At 36.2% G+C, this 26,300-nt stretch overlaps 1 protein-coding gene across 1 annotated transcript in view; it reads right to left on the bottom strand.

The window, feature by feature from the left end:
• Positions 1 to 10,845, bottom strand: part of LOC113447846 (uncharacterized) — a 124,673-nt gene extending 113,828 nt beyond the window's left edge. Inside the window, exons 1-10 of the mRNA XM_087917191.1 lie at positions 10,529 to 10,845; positions 9,783 to 9,977; positions 8,864 to 8,960; positions 6,359 to 6,468; positions 4,533 to 4,618; positions 4,110 to 4,253; positions 3,817 to 3,888; positions 2,304 to 2,447; positions 1,465 to 1,530; positions 32 to 661 (exon numbers count right to left, since the gene is read on the bottom strand). Of these exons, the coding sequence (XP_087773317.1) occupies positions 32 to 661; positions 1,465 to 1,530; positions 2,304 to 2,447; positions 3,817 to 3,888; positions 4,110 to 4,253; positions 4,533 to 4,618; positions 6,359 to 6,468; positions 8,864 to 8,960; positions 9,783 to 9,977; positions 10,529 to 10,845 (1,861 nt within the window). The remainder of the gene's footprint in view (positions 1 to 31; positions 662 to 1,464; positions 1,531 to 2,303; positions 2,448 to 3,816; positions 3,889 to 4,109; positions 4,254 to 4,532; positions 4,619 to 6,358; positions 6,469 to 8,863; positions 8,961 to 9,782; positions 9,978 to 10,528) is intronic.
• Positions 10,846 to 26,300: the final 15,455 nt, after the last annotated feature.

Here is a 26,300-nt window from a genome sequence, read left to right as displayed (position 1 = left end):
TACATTAAATGTACAACATATCAAAACCCACCTTCCTGAAATGATAGATCTTCTAAATGTCCCATATCTTCACTTTCATCTCTCTTAGCTTCGATTTCCTGTTTGTCTTCATCAAGTTCTTGTTTGTCTTCATCATGCCTAGCTGGGATATCATCTTGGAAGGAAAGTTTCTTCTTTTTCTTCTTCTTTTTCTGCTTTATACTTTCACTACTAAGGCTTGCATGAGGAACTAAAGAAAGATCAGGTAGTATGGGGGGCTTTTTCAATGGCCATCTTGTCTTTGACTGTGTAGCCATTAGTTTACTTTCTCCAAGTGGGAGAGTGGAACTTAATGGAAACAGTGTGTCATGACTTGTATAGCCATATTTTGATCTAATCTTTGGCCACTCTGTGCTTTGGTCTTTTTTGTCCTTTTCATCCATGGAAACTGCAGTTGTTGCTTTGTTGGTTTGCTTTAGCCCAACAGGTTTCTGAAATTTATTTGCTTTCTTCTCTAGGCTGTCAATAGTGATCTCTTCATCTGGTTCATATAATCCAATCAAGTGAGCATAACAAAGTGGTATCCCCTTATCAAGCAAAATATTTCTTCTCCTTTCTACTTCAGAGTCATCCATAGTAGGAAAGTCTTGACAAGATTCTCCATCCAAAATACCATACTCATCTATAAGTAACAATCAGAAGAAGTAATGAGATTATTAACTACTGTACGTGTCAAGCTGAAGTAAGGAATCTCTATAAAAGTGCTATCTGCACTCATACTGCCAAATAACAATATTTTACACAATGATTCCCAGAGGTATTGTTACCAGTATAGTAAAAAGAAAATTACAATTTTATTGTGAATCCACAGTACCCATCATTCTTCATGCAGGAACAACATAAATGACTTATCTTCAAGAAGTGCTTATTTTGTTTAATAATCTTTGCTCTCCTTTTAGCCAATTATCTCCTTCCCAATCAATGATTCATAAATACAACACAGGAGGATGAGCTTTTCTAAAGATAGGATATTCTAAGAACCATTAATAAAAAAAAGCAAAGTGTGTCTTCTATTTTAGTTCAGAAAATAAGTATACCATAACTTTTTGAATTTTAGGAATTATACACATATTTTTTTTCATAGTACATCAATCTTTTTTTATATCAGTTTAAGATAGCATCCACTTACAACAACCCAAAAGTAACTTACAGAGACCAGACTAAAACAGGGGGCCCCAAGCCCTGGGCAATGAACTAGTACCAGTCAGTGGCCTGTTAGGAACTGTGCTGTGCAAGAGGTGAGCAAGTAACCAAACCTTCATTGGCACATACACAGGCTCTAGTTTGCTATTCTCCTCCCCTCCATTCCCATCTGCGGAAGACAATTTTTCTTCCAAAACTGGTCCCTGGTGTCAGAAAAGTTGGAGGCCACTGGGCTAGGTAACATTTTACCATGAACCTAATTCATGAGCTGTGAACACTTACGCATGTGTTGACTTAATAATCCTCTCACAGATGACAGAAATTCTGAGATGTTCAATTTCCCATCCTCTGTCAAAGAAAAAGGGAGACTTCAGGAATGTACTGTATAAAGGAATCTCTTTCCCCACATTTACATCCGTATGCTTATAGTTTCCTATTAGGCAAATTACTGATTAACTATTGTTATTGATAAACTGAATCTTAGCTACCTTGAAGAATGAGCACTACAGTGGAGACTACTGAAGTCCAGCTTTATTGGTTTATTGAATCAAAAGTGTGTAGTCTTGGCACAATTGGTTTAATTGGGTTTTTATTAGTTGATATGTATTTGGACTTTGTAGGAATGGATATTCATTTCAGTCAAACATGTACTTGTTGTTACTGGGACAGAAAATACAATGTCATTTTGAGTAACTGATGTAAAACATTACCTGAAAACCTCAAAACTTTCCTCCCCATTCTTCAACGCAGCTAATTTTCATCTCAATTTATAGTAAAAGCTTCTATCTTCATAATAAATATAATAGAATGATAAAGGAAGGAAATTGGCAATGTCTCTAGTGCAGTATTTCTCAACCTTCGCTGGAAGATTCTGGGAATTAAAGTCCACACAACTTAAGGTTGCAAAGTTAAGAAACACTGCTCTAGTGTTTAATTTTGATGTATATTAAAAAAGAACTTGGAAGTATAGACTTTACATTTCCTTTGAGATGAACTTGGATGAGTTCAGATTTTCTTTCTGCCTCTGATAATAATCTGGTTCTTCTGTTGAAATCAAAGACCAAAGACACGTGGTACCATCTCTTCCAATCCAGCATACACTGAAATAGGCATATACTTACTGGTAATTGTAGTGTGTTCTAGTGTTTGCTGTATAATTAGGGGACTAAGGCTGACCCCCAAGCATGCTAAAATTGGCTCCAATTCTTCAATGGCTATCATATCCTTTTTAATGGTTCGGAAAATCCTCTGAACATTTTCAAAAGCTGCAGAAGATGCAAGAGAACAAAAACAGGACAGGACAATTAAAAAGCACAAATTGATAATCACCTAGGTATAGTATAGAGAATAATAGAGAATAACTTTTACTGTAATAATTTATGATTAAGATGGCACTGAACAAATGGTGTTATGACCAGTCACTTTACTTACAGCCCTTTCAGCATTCCTGTGGTCATGTGATTGTAATCTGCAACCTTTCCTGCCAGTTTCTGAGAAGAAATCAATGAGGAAGCCAGCAGGAAATCATAAGTTGCAGTCACATGAGATTCTTGCTCAATAGCCCATGCAGTTCTCACTTAATGATGGCATCTGGGACTGCCAGAATTGCTGCTGTTAAGTTGTGTGGAAGTTTTAACTCAAGGACAGAGTTTCTGGTCCCAATTAGTGAGGACTACCTGTATTATGGTCACAAGCTTTGGCCAAACTAATATCACAGAATGTTCACAGAAAATTTCAGTAGCATGCGAATAAAACCTAGAAGAAATACTATACTCAGTAAAGCATTTTTGGCCCAGACTTTTCACTGATCTTGCAGAGGTTCTGGTAGTGATTAGGTTTCAGAAACAGAGGTGGTATTCAGCAGGTTATGACCAGTTCTGGAGAACCAGTGGTGGAAATTTTGAGTAGTTATAAGAACCAGCAAATACCACCTTTGACTGGCCAGCCCCCATCTAATTCTCTGCCTCCTGAGTCCCAGCTGATTGGCTGGGTCTTATTTTGTTGTCCTGAACAGGAGAACGGAGCTGGAAAACAGGTTAGTGGGGCAAGGAGGGAATGTGGATTTTACAGTATCCTTCCCCTGCCACATCCACCAAGCCACGCCCACCAAGCCACACCACGCCCACCAAGCCATGCCCACAGAACCGGTAGTAAAAATATTTGAATCCCACCACTGTTTCAGAACCATCCTATAGCTAAAAATTGACATAAAATTATCTTAGAATTGGGCCTCAAACAACTTTTAAGTTTTGTAAATTCATATAAAATGGTCACTCCTAATTTTTTAAGTCCTCCAGTTCTGCATCTGGCCATCTTAAAAGGCTAGTGACTTGATAGGTATTGATCAGGGTTAGGAAAACCTTCAGACATTACAGTTATCTGTGGCAAAGGACAGAACAGTGCCTTCCTTCTTGCTCAAATTGTCTGTTGAATCTTATTGCAGCATTAATGACATCTGAGAGCCACAAGCAAACTTAAAATGGCATGAACAAATGTAGATTTGATTCAGAGAAGGAGGAAGGACACGAGCCATTACAAAAAAGGTACATGAACCTTGAGAACATAGAAAATGTGAGAAAGAAATTCAGAATAATTTTATATTGACTGTAAATCTATGAGAAATATTCTACATACCCTCAAGATCAATGTAGAGCAAGGTGTTACGTGCAACATCCAAAAAGTCATAAAAATCCAGACTGCCATACGCTGTATGAAAAAGAAAGGCAAGACAAAATGGTAAAAATGTGAGGCAACTAGTTAGTTTATAATTTTATATATAAATGAACCAAATGTAACATGTTCTACGTATTTATTTCATGTACACACACACACACTAACAAGCATGCACACAAGGATTACTTGTTTAAAATTCTGCAAAATATTAGTTTATGAAATTCCTAGGCTCAAGGATAAGAAATAGCACAGACCATCAATAGGGATAAACTGGAGAATTTGAAACATCTGATCTTTGGACAGGAGGATACCCAAAGTGTGTAAGGTAAGGAGGAGATAGTTGATGTGAATTCTTCCCCTTCTGATGGCAGTAAAAATGGTGCAAGCCCTGGAGAGTCCTGGGAAAGCAAACATAATATTCTGAGTCTGCTAAAAGGCCTTAAAAGCAAATTATATTATTGATTTCTTTCACCTAAGGAAATCTAGATATCCTCAGTGTGGAATCTATTTTAGATCTTTTCATCAGATTATTCCACAAAAGCTTACAGGAGTCTGGCAACAACTTGTTTGACAAAAGCAAAAACATACTTGGTATGAGATGGGCAGCATACCAAATAAATAAATAAATACGCTACTAATTTCAATAGCAAAGAAAAAGCAATCATATTCTTTCTTACCTTTTGCTCCATGGAGAAGACATGGGTCAAAGTGCTCTCCCTCATCACAGAATGTTGTGTAGAGATTGTACATAGCTTTACTTTGCCTGCCAAGATACATGCACACACTAACAGCTGACAAATACAATCTCTTTAATTTATCTCTTTCTTGCATTCATAACTCAACTTCTTCCAGTCTAGTGGCGGCACCTTGATGAATGGCTACAAGCCTCCATTCCTACTTGTTTAGAAACTTAAACTACAAAATCATGAGCTGATAGAGAAACCAGATTATTTTTTAGAGAAGGAACAAAAAGCAGATACAGACATTCATTCCAAAAGTTGCAATATGGTAAATCAGTATAGCATTAAAAAAGATTGAGTTTCCAATCACATACAATTTTTTTCTGTGTCTACAATCATAGACACAGTGATACTTTTTTTCTTCTGATATTGATGAAGATGTGGAGGTAAAATTTGATTTTCTCACAAGTTTGAATCTCTGAAATGTGAGCTTTACTTTGAGTAATAATGTACAATAAGTATTAGGATTTCTACCAGATATAGATCTTAGAAAGGACAGATTTTATATATCGTTGGAACAGTAGATAGTACAGTGTCTACTAATACTTATTCAAATTGATGTAATCTTGCAACAGTTGATTTCAATCCAAATCCCGAGTTAAGTTTTATTACCTGTTACAGATGCAACTGGTTTAAAATCACCTGTAGCTAATTTCAATTTTGTTGGTTTAATGATAGCAATCAGGATAAATTTATGTTATAAAAGGAGATATTGGGATGAAACATAGAGTTTATCCTGTTTTTCAAGGTGGTTGAGAATTATGATGCCTAAAGTAGATTGGCACTATCTGGAAATGTAGTTAGTTGATGTGCAACTGTGAACAGAGAATAACATGGTTAATAAGGAAGACCTAATACTTAGGATTGTGCTTCTTTGTGATTTTAATTTTAAACACTCAGTTATTTTGAATACCTTACGGCTAGCTTGCAATCTCATACCAAGTGTGGAAAATTCCTATAGATAGTCCCTGATTTATGACCACAATTGAGCCCAAAATTTCTGTTGCTAAGTGAGATATTTGTTATGTGAGTTTTGTCCCACTTTATGACTGTTCTTGCTATGGTTGTTAAATGAATTACTGTATTTGTTAAATTAGTAAAATGGTTGTTAAGTGAATCTGGCTTCCCCACTGACTTGCTTGTTAGAAGGTCACAAAAGGTGATCACATGGCCACAGGACACTGCAATGCTCATAAACGTGAGTCAGTTGCCAACCACCTGAATTTTGATCACATGACCATGGGGATGCTGCAATGGTTGTAAGTCTGAAATATGGTCATAAGTCACATTTTTCAGTGATGTTGTAACTTTAAATGATCACTAAATAAACTGTTGTAAGTTGAGGACTACCTGGATTTTAGCAGTGTCTTCTGGAAACATGACATTTTTGCAACTTACATTAGAGTAGAAGTAGCCCAAGGTTAGCCTTCAAACATATTTTTAGTCATCTGGAAAGTAGTGTCATTTTCTAAAATTAATCTCTCTTATCTCTCTCTTCTACTTTACTTTAAAAATATATTCATTCCTATAGAATAATGTTACCTCCCATCCCAGATGCCCTTAATAGACAGTTCTACTCTTTTCAGTTCTACTCTGCAAAAGATTGTTTTAACATTAAGCTGCAGATTTCAAATAGATACTGTATTTAATATCTACAATAGGAAGAAAATATTTGCTTTCTAATGTAAAAGGGCTTTGTCTTTTTCTTTACTCATTGTTGATGTTCCTCTTATTAAATCAAGTATTCTAGGTTGCCCAAATACCTGTTGCTTCCTTTGGAGGAAAGCATCCTAAGCATCTGAGCTTTGGTAAGTGCCCTGTAGTCTTTCTTCCTTTTCACATTCTTCAATAGTCCTTTCTCTGGTGAGCAGATCTAATGGGGAGGATGAAATGACAAGATGCACTCAACTATACTTTTCCTCAGGAAGAAATATACAGCAACATCTTACTTCTGTACAGATATGAGTTGTTCTTAGGGGGGAGGGGAAGAATCCATTCTTGTCTCCAAACTTAATTTGGACCAGGTAAAGTTAGAGGGGTGTATGAAGTAAAGGCTAGTGCAACTTAAAAGATTTTCTGGCCAAACCTTTATTCCAGTCTAATTATTCCAGCAATATTAAAGATGAGCGATAAACAAAGAAGAAGCACAAAGGTGATGATAAAAAGTGAAAAGAAAATCTGTGCAAACTTGAAGCTCTTCAGTCCTAATATTGTCATAATGCTAACATGTAAGGCAAGGTGGCCTTATTATTATAGCCACCTACTAATTTGAATTCAAAGCAAAAGAATCCTTCTTTATCTCAATTACTTCAGCAGGATATATGGGATTCCTGTACTTAACTGTAGGTTTCTACCTTATAAATTTATAAGTAAATAGATAACAATTTATTAAAGACAAAAGTCTCCAAAATGCTCATGTTGCTGATTAAAGGATTTTTTTTTAAAAAAAATATTTTTAAAAACAAACATACACATACAAAACATGTTTTGTATCTGATTAAAGGTTTTTGTTCTCCCTTTGTTTTGTTATACTGTTTTTTTCTGTTATACTGCCTTTGTTTAGTGTTTTTTACATTATAATATTTATGTAACTACACAATGAACTGAAGATTATATAGGCTGCAAAGGCAGACATAGAAAATAAACCATTTATCTAATGACTAAAAGGTAAAGGTAAAGTTTCCCCTTGCATATAGGTGCTAGTCATTTCCGCCTCTAGGGGCCGATGTTCATCTCTGTTACAAAGCCGAAGAGCCAGCGCTGTACAAAGACATCTCTGTGGTCATGTGACCAGCATGACTTAATGCCGAAGGCAAATGGAACGCTGTTACCTTCCCACCAAATGGGTCCCTATTTTTCTACTTGCTTTTTTACATGCTTTCAAAGTGTTAGGCTGGCAGAAGCTGGGACAAGTAACAGGAGCTCACTCCATTACGTGGCACTAGGGATTCGAACCACTGAACTGCTGACCTTTCTGATCGACAAGCTCACTGTCTTAGCCACTGAGCCATGATTAACCAGTGTCTACACTTCAATGGAATAGGATTTTTGTATCCATCTTGATTATCAGGAGATTCCAATAAAGGAGAATATTTGTAACTCAGAGTTGAAATGAAGGGTCCTTGGGGGTCTCTGAGACATTTCATTACCCAAATTAAGCAACATTATCAGTGCTAGGATGCATAGATAATGTTACATAGTTTGGGTAATGAAATGTCTTCAGAAAACAATCAGGCTCAGAGAGCACCAAGAGCCACTCATATCAAGAGATTGCTCCATTGTGACTTACAAGAGCCTCTAAATTATAGAATTATAGGGCTGTAAGAGTTCTTATAGTCCAACCCATAACTAAGAAAATAATGGCCTCAAAGTGTGATACCTTTCTGTAATTCCTTAGGAGCCTGATTATCTCCTCTGCCACTTTCAATGCCATTGAAGTCACACAAACGCCTCGTGTTGGGATCAATTCCAGAAGACATCAAAAAAAGATGTGGCCACAGCCCTGCTCTTATAATCATTGCATCATCCTACCTTAATTAGTTGATTGAATATACTATAGTTATAATAAAGATGGAATGGGAAAATGGCTTGGAAAAAGGCTATGAGAAGCCACCTTCATACTGCTGAAGAAACACTGCATGATTCCATAATTCAAAGAATATCTTTTCTTCATTTTTATTACAAAGATGCTTTTATTCTCCATATTGTGCCTAGGACAAGAGCCATCGCACTGAGCAATCCTGCTAATAGACCCCCAACCCTGTTTCCTTTCAATTTGGGGGCAAAAAAGAATAAAATTCTGACTTTTTCTACAGATATAACACAATTCCACAGTTACGCTTCTTTGCCCAAAAGGTTCAGTGTGATCTCTCATGAAAAGATTGGCTTAAAGATGATTTAATTAGAAGCCAATTCAGAAATCCAGACTATTTTAATCTCAGCAACTTTAAGATATGGGGACTCAACTCCAAGAATTCCCATCTGCTGAGGTTGTGAAACACAGCTCTACAATTTAGGGGCTTGTAACAGAAGCATGCAGTTCATACAGGGATGCTTTTATTTCCCATTTCTCTGGCTTTGTTTGAGCTGAAAGTATGGGGAAGGATGCTTAATGCTTCCTGGGATCGGCAGAAGTTCAGTGATAGTGGTAATGGAAAAGCTGTCTTTCAGCGTACACTACTACTACTCATTTCCATGGATAATTTTCTAGGAAAACTCCAATACTTTTAAACTAGATCTTAATACAGCCCTGTAACTCTTGCTCTCACCTCATGTCCTCTGAATAGTGGTCTTTGATTTCTCCACATAATGCTTTTGTGAAATGGTGCTTTGGGAAGATGCAGTGGGCTGTGCTTGATCAATCGTCTACGAGAGACAAAAATGAAAAGATTAGCATATTGGGAAAGTGACCGAAATGTATTTCCTGAATTTCATTTTCAACTGCTTTAAAACAAAATGAAACTGACAGCACAGAATGTATAGTCCAATATTTTAATCAGACTAGATAAAGGATTTACAGTGATAAAAGCCAATGTGCCTTGTTCAAAAGAAAATAACTTAAAATGATCAAAAAATATCTGTGATTTGATTAGAAATAGTGGAAGACTTTGAACATAAAACAATAATCAGAATGGTTTTTAAGATGTCATATTTTTTTAAGTTGTTTGTGATCAGTCTGATGAGCAAACTGCAACTGCATAGTTGACTTATCTTCCACCTATCCCAATTTAAATTCTACACTAGCTTATCTACTATATGCAGCCGATGAAGTGAGCTGTAGTTTACAAGTACCTCATAATAAAAGTGGTTGGTTAGAAAAGGTGCTATCGAATTACTTCACTTTGTCTTAAAATTAATGGCTTTATACAATTGTGTGGGCAGGATAATCCCACTATTCATTGGCCATGGACATTTTGATCCTTCAAATACAACAAATACTACAATACTCAAATACTACAAACATTCAGGGAAATAATTCAGTAGCCAAAAGTTTTCCCATCTAGAACTTTTCATAAATTCCAGCCTGCTGTTTGCTTGAACATCAGCTTCTTCTGTCTCAAGATTCCATGAAATGTACCTCAGCACAGTTCAAAACATACAAAGGAGGAACAATGAGAAGAATGTAATAACATGTGGAATAATATGCGGAATGCCCAAAGCCCATCATCACTTGATGTCTTAGCTTACTCAGTTGTACTGCAGCCGCAGCGGTTGTGGAAGGAAGGCTTGCGTGCTGGGATAGAAAAACGGCGTTCCTCTTCCTTCCATTCTGTAGGCTTCTTCCATATGCATACAGGAACAGATTCAACTTCAGACTGCAACTCTGGATTCACCAATTGGGATTCAGTCCAAGTTGATGTCTTTAGATCATCAGTGTCAGTACTAGGAGGAGAAAAATAAACTCAAGACTAGGAACAGATGACAATTCTCTCTATGACTGGGTTCACTTGACACACCTTTGGCTTCTGAGTTAACCCTTTTTTGGTGATTGCAAATACATTAAGTTATTAATTAGAAAAATGGTTGAATTTGCTAAACATATATAGGCTGTGACCAAAATCCCTGATTTTAAATCAGAGTTAAAATTGATCATGCTCAGCATGTTATGCAAAGGCAATATAGTGACTTCGCACATCATGAATATGTTCACTCAGATTGCTAGATGACAACATGAAAAAACCATGTACTGCATCTTGATATTGTAGAAAGTTAGCATGTGAAATTTAAGATTCATGAGATAAATATTATATAGTACAGGATTTCCCTTTCATGTAATAGTTTAAGCAATTGAAGCTGTTACACAGCTGTTACAAAGACAGTGAAAAGGTTAGATTAAACTGAACTGAGTATAACTGAGGCCCCTTTGGAAATTATCTTCTAAACTGCAGGACCAAAAAATCCTGATAATCTTATCTTCTGCTACTCTGACTTACTGCTCTGAAATGAGGGAGGAAAAAATAGTTGTGCTTTTCTCGGGAGTAAGAAAGCTAGATAGATCATCCTTCCAATCTGATGTTTCTTTTTCCCATGAACTAGAGGAATATAATGCTGAGGGTTCTTTATCTTCCTGCAGATCTAATGTTTTTAATGATGGCTGGGTATTATCTGCATTCTGTTCCTTCAGGTCTTTAGATTTTTCCTCTTTAACCTGCTCTCCAGGAGATTTCTTGTCGTGTTCACCCTCCTCATTTGGGTAATTGGATTTGTTCTCCTCAGTTTCTGCTTTTGAGTCCTGGGGCTGACCACCCATTTTGGTATTCTCAGTTAGGTCTTGGGGTTTGCTGTGAAGGAAGAAAAACAAAACATTCATTTACAGAGATGGTTCTGTTCTGGTTTTGGTTCTCTCTAGTTACTCTCCACCAAGGGCACAAAGTTCTAATTGCAACATTTTGGTGATATAGAAGCATAGTAAGTTCAGATATACCTGTAGATATACATATGTTAGGGTTAGGGTTAGGTTATTCCAGGGTTATTCCCCTGGAATAACCTAACCCCAATGCTAGGTTTCTTTCCGTAGGTTATTCCAGGGGATGATACCAAGCACAGATAGTCATTTAGCTACTGCTTTGAATAGCAACTATTTACAATTATAACAGGGATGAAAAAGTAGCTTTGGGACCAATGTGTACATTTACGACCTTTGCAATGTCTGTATTAGACACATATCCCCCATTATAGCCAGTCAGTACTTTTTCTGTAACTGAACCATTTTTTCCTCCCTTGTCCCCAAAGCAGGGAGATTGCCTAAATAAACTATTTCTTCCTGAGCTGTTTTTTTCTGCAGCACAGTGTATCCCTAGAAAGTGCTAACTGCGATAAGCTCAATTCTGTGACCTTAACAAGTTTATTAGAATGCACTTACAGAATAGCAACAGCATTTAGACTTGTATCTCACTTCATAGTACTTTCAAATGAAACAAAGAAAATGTTAAAAAGTTGTATTTATGTAGTTACTTACCAAGCACATCTAAATTATATTAAACAAAATATCTTTATAATCCCCAAGGCATGTCACAACTTTTGAGTACTCCTTAATATTTGGAAATGGAAAGCTGAAAATTTTGACATGACCTAGACTGCTTTACAGCATTCTCTAAGAATCAGCATATTGCTCCCAACAATCTTGGTCCTCCTTTAACTGACCACGGAAGGATGGAAGACTGCGTCAACTTTGAGCCGATCAGGATCAAACTCTTGATAGTGGGCAGTCAGCCTACAATACAGCATTCTAACCATTGTGCCAACCACAGCTGGTGCATTAAACTGGCAGGCCTTAGTTAGTTTCATGCTGAAGGCTTTAGTTTGCCTCTTAAGGAAAGCTGAAATCATAAACACAGAGTCATTTAATTTTCATTTGGTGACATTTCGCTTAATGATCAAGTTGACAGAACCAATTGTGGTTGCTAAAATACATGCATGTCCTTCACGAGCCTTTAAAACAGAAGTCAACAACTTTTTAAATATAACAGTCTCATGAAAGGACATTTTGGCAATCTGCCTTAGAGATGTTATTAAGACTTTGAGTGTCATCATTAACATCTCACAAGAATGTCTGATATTTCTTCAGCCTTAGATGATGTATGACTTCAGAGGCTCCATGGAACAAGATTTTGCCCTATTAATATAACTGGCAATGGATCTGGCAATGGATAAATAATTTCAGAAGTGAAGTGTGTTAGTTATCAGGGTTCCGGCAGTTACTTCAATTAAATCATGAGCCTTGAGCCACACTCCCAAAACTAAAGAGGATTTATTTGAAGGTAACATTCTACTTCCGGCACTAATCTGACCGTAGCCAACTCTGAGATACATAATTCATTGTCACCCTTGATCCTGCTTCCCCCCAGGTGTATCATCCAATGAAAAAACGTCCATAGCCAAGAGTCATCAATCATGCACTCCAATTACATTTTTCGCGGCAGAAGCTTCAGCCATCTAATCAGAAGAAAATATGAATGGAATGTACTTTCGATTTACCCTGTGGTCTGTTCTTTGCCCCCCCTTATTTCTGTTGTCAACTATAAAACGTGTATACAAAATGTTTTATGAGTTGACATTATTTATTTATTGGAGTTTTTATCCTATTGTTATTACTTTGTAAGTAACTCAAGCAGCAAACATACTTAACATTCCTTCCTCCTTCTATTCCCCCAGCAACAACTCTATGAGGTGGGTTGACTAAATGACTGGCCCAAAGCCACTCAGTTGGCTTTCATACCTAAAGCAAGACTAAAATTCAGAGTCTCCTGGTTTCAAGGTTAGCATCTTCATCACTAAATCAAACTGACTGTCTTTTCTTTTGCTACTTGTTTTGCTATTGCATATGTCATTGCTCAGTTTGTAACTGGGCCAAGGGTTTTACCTTTGGGGTGGATATGTGCAGTACAATGCAGTGCAGATCTGTACATTGGAGAAACAAACCAACCACTTCACAAACATGTGGTACAACATAGGAGAACAAACCCATCAGGACAAGATTCAGCAGTCCATTTACATTTGAAAGATAAAGATCACTCTTTTGATGACAGCAAACTCCACATTCTGGAAGAGAGGACTGCTGGTTTGAAAGAAGGGTCAAAGAGGTCATCTACGTTAAGATTGGACTATTCTCTCTCTCAACAAAGGTGGAGGGATATGACATCGCCTATTTCCTGTTTACAACACAGTCTTTTCAGCAGTTCCAAGAAAGTTCCACACCCATTTGCACCTATTAACCTAGGTGATCCTGAGGGCACAGGTAAACCTCTTCTACACTGCCTCAACAACTCTTAGAAAGAGGGCTAAGAGCCAGATGACTGCAAGGAACACAAATCCTTCCATTTTCCACCATTCAGTCAGAACTGAAAAAGCTTCTTGGATAAGAAGAAAAATGTCTTCCAGGAAAAACAAAGAAAGTCCAGTTACCTTTTCAAAAATCACCTTTGAAATAGCCATGACCTGGATGACTGAATCTCAATAGACAAAAGCTACCCATGTTAGAAAGGTAAGAACTTAAACAACTTTTTTTCTGGTGGTTTATCAAGAAGGATAGCTTTTTGGGGAAGATAACAAAAAGCCAAGATAGTAATATTTACTTTCTTAAACCTCTGTTCTGCCTCATATCATATCAGATGAATGGATGAAAAAGGCTCTCACAGTTTTAGCCTGAAATATCTGTGACCCAACTTACAGAAGCCAGAATTAAACATGAGACCTTCTGCATCAAAATAGAAGCTGTTCCACCATGCCTAAAAGTACTCATCTTCAGGGAAGATATATTGTCAAATCTAAATTTTTAAAATGGATAGTGGCCTTCTCTGAAGACGAGAGATATTTTCAGATGTCTTTGGCAAGGATAAATATTTTGAAATGTAAGAATGAAAGTCAGGCGTCACTCTCTGCAGTTTGGATAAACTGCTTTAGTGTAAATCAACATTTCACTTTTTTCAATAAATGTCCTCAGACTCAAAAAACTGAATAAAAGATTTTAAAAAATGTAAGGGAAGATTCTTGTTTCAGGAATCCAACTTTTATTTAGGTTCCAGTGAACATATTTTATTCATGAGAAAAGTTCACAAGTATGAACCTTTAGGAATCCTGACAAAACAAAACACCTGTTTATTTTTATTTATTTTTATCTAATTTGTAGGCTTTCTAACTCCATGGTCACTCTGGGCAGCTTACAAATAAAAGAAAAGCAATATATAGAAAAGAGAACATAGCTGACTGAAAAATAAATGCTGAAGTTTAAATCATACTAAATTAAATAAAGGGCTTCACAACTACCCAATCCTGAGAAAACTTTTTGTAGTTGCCAAACTATTATAAAGGTGGGTACCACATTATTTTCTTGGGGCAGGAGGAATATCAGTGGAAACGCACTGCCACAGAATAGGCATAATTCTTGGATCCCATAAAATAATGAGCCTTAAAGTGCATATTGATTAAACCAAGGCTCCATTCTCACTAATGCTGTTCCACCCACTCCTTCAGATCCAGCTTATTTCAGTGCTGGGCAGTAAATATGCTAGAATAAAACCTGAGATCTCAGGTTAATTGTGGATTATCAAAAAGTCTCCTAAACACATTCATAGTAATGCAATCCCAGTTATAGTAAAAAAGGGGAAAAAAACTTTGATGCAGGAATAGAATCAATATACCAATTCAAATAATACATTTAGGAAATAAAAAAGGTGTCATATATGTTGCATGTAATATACATGCAATTTTAAAACTTAAGACAATTATACTTGTTAAAGTTTGATTTTGTTTTACACAACAAGTAGCTGATTTTTTTTTACAGATACAAAATTATTAACCTTCCATCTTTCTTGACTGGGATGTCCATTCTTCTGAAACAAAGTTTTGTTACTTCCTCATCAGTAGTGATGTCCAATAAATTCTTCAAAAACAAAGTCCCAATGAAAACATGGAGAATGCTACATCTTAGCTGGAGTGTAACAGAAACTACTATCCATTTCTGACAGCAAACTTTCAGCCAGATAGCAAGCGCAAACAGAAATACTTACAGCAAAATACTGTAATTGTTGCCACAGCTCTCTTGCTGAAAAGTCTGGGATTAGCAAGTTTGCTGGCAATATCCAAAAGGTCAGAAATTGAAATACGACAGTGTCGAACAGCTAGGACAATCAACAAGAGTGTAGAAAGTTTTAAGATTTCTGATTTTCCCCTGGCAACATAAAAGAGGTCTTATGCTTCGTGCCAAATAGTTAATAGGAGGGTCCAAGAGAGTTTGATGGAACTGGCTCTCTGGAGATGGATATGCAGCCCTCCCACCACAGTAGGTTCTCCCCTACTGTCTTGACTTCACTAGTTGTGTGGAGAAGTTCCAATCTAATGATGTCATAGAATAGGGCATGACCTATGGGATATAAATACCTATCCAATTGGTGGAGAAGGGGAAAAAAGGCTCTTAATCATTCATTAACATTAAAGGTCCCAAGCTGCAGAATAATGGATTGATTCAGAAGGATGAATTAGATTTATTTCACCCATCTAACAACCAAGCTACCAAACAAATTACTATTTTAAATTCTGTATGAGACCCTCCAGGAAGTAAATCCTCATAATTATTTGTAGAGAAAGTGGCCTGTAACAATATCCAAGTATTATTCATATTAGAGGCAATCTTTTTTATATTTAGAAACATAGCCATTTTTTTCTCTGAATATTGCTCTCCACCAAACAAATGTAGCTCATAGATGGGTATGGATATGAAACGATGTGTATGAATCTACTTGTCATAAAGCAATCAGAAATTATAATTCTGCAATGGCAAATTATGTAAGTAGAAGGCATACTTTTGTTTTTAAAAAAGATCTTAATTTTTTTCTTTTACTGCTAACTTTTGGTATACGGGCCTTACTTTTTGGTACCTGAATGGGGGTAGAATAGTAACGATGAAAACAGGGCTTGGTAGAAGTCCTGACAAACAAAAGGAATAGTAAATTGGCAAAAAATACACACAGGCATACTATTTATTTATAGAATTGATCTACCACTTCATTCTAACCAGCTCCAAGTGATATGTATTGACAGCAAAACAAAAACAGCAAAACCCAGACCACAATGTTGCAATACAGTAATGGTCCCATTGGAACAGGGCAAAACTTAACATTCCACAGCTGTTTATTTATATCCCTATAGAAATTCATCAGGGAAGTGGCAGTCCAGTTGAATGAGAGCAAACTGTCCCCTGGGCAGCAAAGAAAAGGTCCATTGAGAAGGGCTAATTGTGGAGCCAAGGTGAAATTTGGGGGATGTGTGTGATAGCTTGTCCCACTGATATTACTGGATGAGTAGATTGGATGAGTTTTGGAGCAGGCTTTTTAAAAGTTGCCCAGGTCTTCAGCCATATAAAACTTCCAAATTGGTATTTAGAATCTTAAATCAGACTGCTTCAAGTTAACTAGCAGCCAGTGCAGTTTTAGGTATCCACTAGCATTGCTGGAAATATGAAAGGGTATCATGAAGCTGTGATAAAAGCAGAGACAACATTCTCAGCCCTCACTCAGGTAAACTACCTTTGGAGATCCTGCACCATACTTTAGCAAGTTAGATTAAGGTTTCTTTGATGTATTCGCAGCTGGCAGGGCAGCTGTGCTGGCAAATGCTTTCAGCACCATGGAAAGGTCTCAATCTTCTCCAGGCCATAGGTGCAGTGTTTAATTCTCAGAACTATCCAGTGAGTGTGGTCATTGTTAAGAATCTGAGAACTAAAATCTGACGTCCTATTTGAGAATGTTGTTCTATCTATCCTTTACCCTTGGTAAATGTGATTATCTTGTCTGAAGATTGTGAAATCTTAAAGGGATAATCCTGCAATTTAAAAACTGCTTCTTTTCTTCTGTTTTGCAGCTGTTGTTTTATTATGTCCCTATATGGTAGTAATATGAGGCTAGGCTAGTTGCCATAACTAAAAAATGAAGGAGGCATATAAGCAGCAAGGACAATAAGCAAGGAATCTAAAAGATCCCTTCAGAAAAGAAACAAATTCTTAAAGAAACCAAGGGAAAAAATGATCCCTGAACCAGGCAAAAGAAATTGGGCCGAAGCAGGGGTGGGATTTTACCAGTTCGCACCTATTCGCTAGAACCGGTTGTTAACATTCTAAGCAATTCAGAGAACCAGTTGTTAGAAGAAATTACTGCCCTAATCCTGTAAGGAAGGCAGGAAGGAAACATTCTGGTGTTGCTTACAGAAACTGTCTCTCCGTTAACCCTTATTACATTCTTGGCAGGACTAGACTTCCTGTCTCTGGAACTTCTCTGGAGTTTTCTCCCCACCCTTTGCTGGTACTTGCTTGTGTGGAGTGACCATTCAAAGTTACAATGGCATTGAAAAAAGTGACTTATGACCCTTTTTCACACTTACAACTGTTGCAGCATCCCCACAGTCATGAGAGGCCAGGCGAGGAGATGCATGTCTCGATATGAGTGATATTGAGTTGGCCACACCCAGCCAATAACATGATCACCAAGCCATGTCCACCCAGTCACATGACCACAAAGCCATGCCCATCACCTAAGGCACGCCCACAGAACTGGTTGTTAAAATTTTGAATCCCACCCCTGGGCCTAAGCACATGTTACACCCTCCCCAATCCCAGCTAATCAACAAAGCAAGAACTTTTTGGGAGTCATCTTTGAACCAGATCTCACAGTTTTCATCCTCTTGCTAGTGTCTGGCAGCTAGTTGAGAATAGGTTGTGGCTCAGTGTTTATAAGCATATGAGAAAGTGCAAAAGTCCATGGTAATCAGCCAAGATTTAACTGTTACTTTAAATTCACTGTCTTTTCATGTATTCCAAAGAACCTGATGTGCCTCGGTGTTCAGTTGAAAATACATATCCCTAATTATTTCTAAGCTGCTGACCAGGGCTGTGTGTCTTTCTGCTCTAATCACAACTATTTGAACATCCAGGGAGCACCCAAGGAGTGCTTTATAAGATCTGCATGCCTCAGCCAGCTATGAATGTGTAAGGAGAGTAGGATCACATGCAACAGCAGTATGAAAGATAATTGATTTGTCAGCCAAAATGACTTTAGGGAAAAGCAGCCTGGCATGCACTTTCCTGGTTTCTAGACCAGCTCATTTATCACTACATCAAATTGGTAAAAAATCATACACCTGCTTTGTGTATGAGATCCCCCTAGTTAAAATGTATACTACTTGAGCTTTCCATTAGATTCTTGAACTGTTCCAGCCAATAATGTGATGTGCAGTGTGCATATGTTCCAATGAATATGTGCCTTTTGGAGTATGTGTTCATTCATCTATAGGTATCCATAACTACCTTCTTCCCCTTCCACTATCAGTAAATGTACTGTCTACAAAGGGAGGAGGATGAAAAATTCCTAATGGCTATAAGACCATACAGATATTCTGGGATTCTCTGGCTTATGTTGTTGCTTGTTGTTTGAATTTCTTCTGTGAAAGATTAAAAGAGATATGGAGTGTGGCATTCGGAAAAGACTGAGCTGAAGTCTTCACTCCGGTCCGTGTCACAGCACGGAGGTATTTTATCCTTCATAGGTTTGAACTGTCAGTTCTCACTTGTGGACTTACAGTGGACTTAACAGATAACACAATGCTCATCTGATGGCTGAATTTTTGCATATTGTCTAGTTTTTGTCTTCATATTGTTTTCATTGCTAGGACTCGGAGACAAAATCTGTAAGTTTATTCGTTTTTGGTTCCAACCAAAATGATGGGATTCCTTTACTTTGAATAAGATCAAAGCAACAGGAGGATGAAGAGGAATATCTTATTTCATTCTTCAGCACAGTGACTAAATTAGTAGACCAGCAAAATACTGTGGACATAATATATTTAGATTTCAGCGAGGCATTCGACAAAGTAGACCACAACCTACTTCTTAGTAAGCTAGAAAAAAGTGGAATAGATAACACCACCTCTAGTTGGACTTGCAACTGGCTGGCAAACCGTACTCAACGAGTAGTCCTTAATGGGTCTCAGTCTACATGGAGGGAAGTAAGCAGTGGGGTGCCACAAGGTTCTGTCTTAGGCCTAGCACTCTTCAATATCTTCATTAATGACTTAGATGAGGGAATAGAAGGGGAACTTACCAAATTTGCAGATGATACTAAGCTGGCAGGAATAGCTAACACTCAAGAAGATAGGCTCAAGATCCAGATGGATCTTGACAGACTAGAACACTGGGCCGTATCTAACAAAATGAAATTCAATGTAGAGAAAAGTAAAATCCTACACTTAGGCAAGAAAAACCAAAAGTACACATATAGACTGGGTGAAACTAGGCTCAATAGCAGTCACTGTGAGAGGAATCTTGGAGTCTTAGTGGACACCCAGCTAAATATGAGCCAGCAGTGTGCAGCAGCAGCCAAAAAAGCTAATGCAATCCTAAGTTACATTAACAGAGGGATACAATCGAGATCAAGTGAGGTACTAATACCACTCTATAAAGCCTTAGTAAGACTACATCTAGAGTACTGCATCCAGTTTTATTCACCACATTATAAAAAAGATGTTGAGACTAGAAAAAGTACAGAGAAGAGCAACCAGGATGATTAGGGGACTGGAGGCTAAAACATACAATGAACGGTTGCAGGAACTGGGCTTGGCTAGTCTAGTAAAGAGAAGGACCAGGGGAGACATGATAGCGGTCTTCCAATATTTGAGGGGCTGCCACAGAGAGGAAGGGGTCAAGCTATTTTCTAAAGTGCCTGTAGGCCAGACAAGGTATAATGGATGGAAACTGAACAAGGAGAGATTTAACCTGGAAATAAGGAGAAACTTTCTGACAGTGAGAACAATCAACCAATGAAACAGCTTGCCCTCAGAAGTTGTGGGAGCATCATCACTTGAGACATTCAAGAAGAGATTGGACTGACATTTGTCAGAAATGGTGTAGAGTCTCTTGCTTGGGTGGGGGGTTGGACTAGATGACCTACAAGGTCCCTTCCAACTCTGATTATCTGTTAAGTCTGTTAATATCTTAGAATATAAGCTTATAGCACATAGGAGTACTTTCGCAATTCTTTGAGTTTGTTTATGGTTTATCTGACTATAGGTAGTCCTTGACATATGACTAAAATGGACCCCAACATTTCTGTTGCTAAGCAAGGCAGTAGTTGAGTTTTGCCCTGTTTTGTCCTTTCTTGCCACAGTTATTAAGTGAGCTATTAAGGTAGGAACATGGTTATTGGGTGAATCTGGCTTTTCCATTGAATTTGTTTATCAGAAGGCCACAAAAGGTGACTATTATGAACTCATACAATATTCAACCATCAGAAATATAAACCAATTGCCAAGCATCCAAATTCTGGATCACATGACCATGAGGATGGTCATAAATGTAAAAAATGATCATAAGTAACTTTTTTCAGTGTCGTTGTACATTCAAATAATCACTAAATGAATGGTTGTAAGTCAAGGAGTAACCGTAATTGCAACTGAATGAAGTGTCTTTGCTATATTCAATTGCATAAAAAAAAATGCTGCAGAGGGCTTTTTAAACTCCAAATTCTTAGCTTGAACTCTTTATTTATTTATAAGTGGCCCATGTCGCCATAAGGCAACTCTTTTGTACTGTGGAAATAAAAGTGATTTTTTTTAAAAAAATTAGATCTTTTAATTTAAATTGAGTTTGTATTTAAATTGGATATTTGAAATTGAAGAAAATGTAAACCTCTTTTATCTGAGATTCTTGAAAAAACATAATGTTTTAAAATAAAAAAGTGATAAACATAATTTCAACTTGCAAATGCAGAGAGAATTAAGCAAGCAGACCTGATCCATGTCCAAAAGTGCAAAATGAGAGAAGAAAGGCAGAGAAAGAGAGAGAACAAATTAAAAGAGTGAATGAAAGAAGAGATGCTTGAATATAAATCCAAGGAATCAGAATCAAAATAGAAAATGCAACAGAAGACATTAGTGCACTGTTATAGCAAACAATAGCACATTTTTTACTAAAGATGATGACAATAGACTCTTAATAGTCAGTGAAAAAGTTAATTTGAATATATCAAAATAAATCATGCTTAGTGACTTAAATAATCTTACACTAGCAAATTACCAACTTTTTAAAAAAATTTATTGGTTTTTAAAAACAAACATAAACAAACAAAACATAAAAACATCAAGCTATCTTCCATAGGTGTACATACAATGTGCCGGTTGGTTTACAAATTGTTTTGTGCTTCCATTTCGTAGTCTTCAATTAAAAATTACATTACATATAATCTCATATTGTCAATCAAAAATTAAATACCTTGGTATCATTATTAATCAATAATTTGACTATACTTTTATTCATTCATGTTTTACAAGATAACCATAATTTACTTAGTTTATTTTATAACAGTTCATATTATCATCCCAAATCTATCCTAAAATCATTTTGTAGATATAATAAGAAAGAAGTACATCTTTATATATTTATTATTTTCTAAAAGTCTACAAAATTCATTACTGTACTTTATTGTCTAACCATTGATAGAAAAGATCCCAAATTTTATAAAATGGTTTATCCTCTTGTTCTCTAATTTCAAATGTCAATCTACTCATCTCAGCACATTCCAATATTTTCTTAATGATTTCCTCCTGTGATGGTATTTTCTCATTTTCCAGTTTTTAGCAAATACAATCCTAGCCGCTGTTAATACATTTACAATCAGGTATTTCAAGTCTTCACTATATATTTCAGGTAAAATTCCCAATAAAAATATCTCTGGTTTCAAGTCTATATGTTTTTTTGTCATTTTTTCCAACCACATGTGGATTTTAGTCCAGTATTTTTTAGCATCCGCACAAGTCCACCACATGTGGTAATATGAGCCAGGTGTCTGATGACATTTCCAAAATTTTTCGGATTTATTCTTGAACATTCTTGCTATTCTTGTCGGGGGAAAATGCCACCTGTAAAACATCTTATACAAATTTTCTTTATATGCTGTTGACATTGTCATTTTATAATTTTGAGACCACAATTTTTGCCATTTCTCTAAATGAATCCCATATCCAAAATTCTTCCCCCAAGCAATCATAGTTTCTTTAACTTGTTCTTCTTCTAGTTTAATTTCTAATAAATATCCATAGAATTGTTTAATCACCTTTTCATCAGTACCTGTCAAAATCTTATCCAAATCAGTCAATTTATCATAGAAACCTTCCATTTTAGAATCTTTATCATACCTTGAATGTATTTGCTCATATGAAAACCAATTCATCTTTATACCTTGTTCCTCTAGTTTTTGCATAGATTTAACTTCACCCTTTTCATTCAATATTTCACCATATCTAACTGTTTGTTCCTTTTTGTATATTATAGGATACGAAAATGCTTCAATAGTCGATAGCCAGACTGGAATTTTCAAATAACATTGTCTTTTAATCTTCTCCCAGTTTAACCACAGAGACTCCCATATATAATGTCTTCTAAAATACCCCTGTGTTTTAGTTCCTTTATACCATAAAAAAGCATGCCACCCCAACAACAAATCATGTCCTTCTAATGTCAACAATCTAGTATTTCTTAGTGTTATCCATTCCTTAACCCACATCAGATTTGTAGCTTGATAATACAACTCCCAAACCAAATCCTCCTCTAATTCTAACATCTTGCAAAACTTTTAACTTTATTCTCGCTTTCTTACCTTGCCATATATATTTCAACACAATTTTATTTAAATCTTCAAAGTAATCTTTTTCAAGCATCATTGGAATTGTATGAAACAAATATAAAATTTTGGGTAATATATTCATCTTGGTTGTGGAAATTCTCTCTATTAATGACAGTTGTAAATTTTCCCATTTCACCAGATCTAGCACTATCTGCTGTTTAAGTTTGATATAATTATTCTCTTTTAGTGTACTACATCCTGCTGTCAAATATATCCCCAAGTACTTGATCTTATTTGTGACCTGAATTTTCAATAGGTCTGCCAGTTCTCCTTTTGTCTTAATAGCATATTCTTTGTCAAGATCTTTATTTATTTTCAAACCAGCCACCTTTCCATATGTCTCTATCTTTTCTATCAATTTTGATGCTATTTCTAAAGGGTCTTCTAAGATGCAAACCAGATCATCGGCAAATGCTTGCAGCTTAAATTCTTCCTTTTTGATTTTCATTCTTTTTATTTTCTTTTCATCTCTAATATTTCTGTTTAGCACTTCCAAAGTTAACACAAACAACAAAGGTGATAGTGGGCACCCTTGTCTTGTTCCTTTTCTTATATCGATAGAGTCTGTCAGTTCTCCCTCTATTGTTACCTTTGCTGTTTGCTTATAGTATATAGCTTCTATTGCTTGAATAAATTTTCTAGCGAAGCCCATCTGTTCCAGCAGTAATAACATGAATCGCCAATTCACATTATCAAATGCCTTCTGTGCATCTAGAAATATCAGAGCCATTTGTTTTTCAGGATGTGCCTCATAGTATTCCAAGGTGTCCAAGATTACTCTCATATTGTCTTTAATTTGTCTCTGGCAGAAATCCATTTTGATCAGGATGGATAAAATTATTTAAATATTTTTTAAGTCTTTCTGCCAATATTGAAGCAAAGATTTTATAATCTGCATTTAGTAGAGAAATAGGTCTATGGTTCTTAATTTGTAATGGATCGGCCTCCTCTTTTGGAATAAGTGTAATATAGGCTTCTGACCGTGATTTACGTATCTTCTTCTTTAACATAACTTCATTCATAACTTCTAGCAATGGAAGATTCAATGATTCTTGTAATGTTTTGTAAAATTCTTCCAGAAGTCCATCTGGGCCTGGTGCCTTTCCATTATTTTGCTTCTTGAGTGCTTCAGTTAACTCCATCATCGTTATATTGCTTTCTAACATTGTTTCAATCTCTTTAGGTATCTGAGGTAAATTAGCATTCTGTAAGTACTGTTTAATTCTTTCCTCATCAATATTCTCTTGCATATATAGTTTCCCATAGAAGTCTCGAATGATTTCCTTCTTCTCTTTACTACCATAGCAAACTTGGCCTTGGTCATCTGTTAATTGCAATATTTTCCTTGATTCTTTCTCCTTTCTCAATTTGTATGCTAACCATCTACCTGGTTTGTTTGCATCTTCAAAGTAGTTCTGCTTAGCACCTCTAATTTTCTGTGCTAATTCTTCTTTTTTTATTTGACCCATTTTGTGTTTAATTATATCCATTTTTAGCTTGATGTCCTTTTTCTGTGGCATTTTCTGTATCTCTTTTTCAAGTCTTTTATGCTCATCCTCTAGGGCCCTAGAGGCTAATTTTTTCATAGTATTCCTTTTCCTTGTATAGTCTATTATCAAGCCTCTAACATATGCCTTCATTGTAACCCATACATTCTGAATTGATGTATCTTCTTTTTTGTTTTCTCTAAAGAAAAATGCCAATTCTTTCTCCATCCACTGTGTGAAGTCTTTTTCCTTAAAAATATTATTATTTAACATCCATCTAGATCTTCTTTTTTGTACTTTCCATTTAATTGTCATTGGATTGTGATCTGCCCAAGTACTTGTTTCAATATTTATTTCTTGAATGTTAGATATTAATTCTGCTGACATCCATATCATATCTATTCTGGACCATGATAAGTGTCTATTTGAATAGAAGGTGTATTGTTTAGTTTTAGCATTTCTTTCTCACTGGCGTCGCAATGATACAGCATGCGATCTTGGAGGTCTGAGATCGCTGCCAATATCTTTGCTCCTGGATGTCTTATCAGATCTAAACTGTCTCAAAGAGATGGTGAAAGTGAAGAGCGCATCCTGTCGATCCCAGGGATACTGCAAAGTCCCTGGTAGATCCAGGAGAAGCTCTTCTTGCCAGCGGCAAAGAGGCAGCCATTAAAGCTGCTGAAGTTGGGACAGCTCTGAAACGGAAGAGAGCAGAAAGAGAGAGTGTGCCAGTTTGGTGAGAACTTTTTTTTTTTATTCTAAGATCTGAAAGGACACCCTAAGGAAAAGAATCTGTAAAAATTTTGACAGAAGTGATTAGGCGGCGATTTTAAACAGGAATGTCAAAGTAATGTTTGTTTTTTTCTCATTGCTGGATTTTCTATATATGATCTTGTATTTTGAAACTGGACTTGTTTTTTCATTTATATCTATTTTTTTCTTCTCCTTTTTGATTTTGTAATATTTTAGGCTAGAGGCTCCCTTTATTTTTTATTTTTTTTTAAATATCTTTTTCTTTCTTTTTATTAATTCTTATTATATCCTGCTTGGAAAAGGAGGGGGAAAGTGAGAGCAAAGAAACTTTGTAACACTGCCAACTAGAGGCTTGAAAATATTCTTTTCCCTGCGACCAGACAAAGCTGAGAAAGAAAGAACTGAGACTCTTTTTGAAGGACATTGCTATTTGATAAGATAGAGGGAAGAGCATGGGAGAGTATTATTGCAGGGGCACTTCTGGGTTTCTATCAACAGCTGGAGTCTGGTGTTGAAACGTAGGGGGAAAAAAGGTGATAAGTTTTTGGAGAAGAGAATTATAATAAGAGCCTTGGATAATCAAACCAAGTGCAATGTGCCCTTTTTACTTTTCCTAAGTTGTGCTATCCCTCCTCACCAGCTTTATTGTATTTTTTTAATCTTTTTTTTTTTTTTTGGTAATAACTATTTGGGGTTTTGGCTTTGTTGGAGCTTGTCTTTATTTTTATTTTTCTTTTTTCTTTTTGTAAGTCCAATCTCTATGTTTTCTTTATATTTTAAAGGGAAAGCCTTAAAAGCCTTTTTTTTTTCCTTTCCTGGTATTTTTGTTTTTCACCTACCTTTCTGGTTTATTTTTATGCACTTTTTTCTATTTGAGACCTTTCAGTTAGATTAAGGTGTTGAAGAACCTGAAGAATTTTTCCTTTTTTTTCTTTTCTTTTTCTAAAGTCTTTTTCTTTATCTAACCATTGATTGGATTAAGGTATACAAGAACCTGAAGAAATTTTGTCCTCCCTTTTTTTTCTTTTTTTTTTTCTTATTATTATTGGGCTTCTTTTTTCTACTATTTTTATTTTGAACTATAATTGGTTACTTCACAATTGGATTAAGGTTTAGAAGAACCTGAAGATTTTGAATTGCTTAAAATGAGTAGGAAACTAACAGCTCCTGGTTCTTCAACTTCTACTACTTCCTCTCCACCATCTGGAGGACAACGTTCAATACAGACAATGTTAAAGCAAGAAAAAGAACAAGAAAAAGTGATTCTGCAGATGATTATGCAAGGAATTCAAAATATTCAA

Source organism: Pseudonaja textilis, chromosome Z (assembly GCF_049901715.1).
Source record: "Pseudonaja textilis isolate UNSWEBS1 chromosome Z, rPseTex1.2, whole genome shotgun sequence".
Classification (NCBI taxonomy): Eukaryota; Metazoa; Chordata; class Lepidosauria; order Squamata; family Elapidae; genus Pseudonaja; species Pseudonaja textilis.
This window is presented reverse-complemented; position numbering and strand designations above follow the sequence as displayed.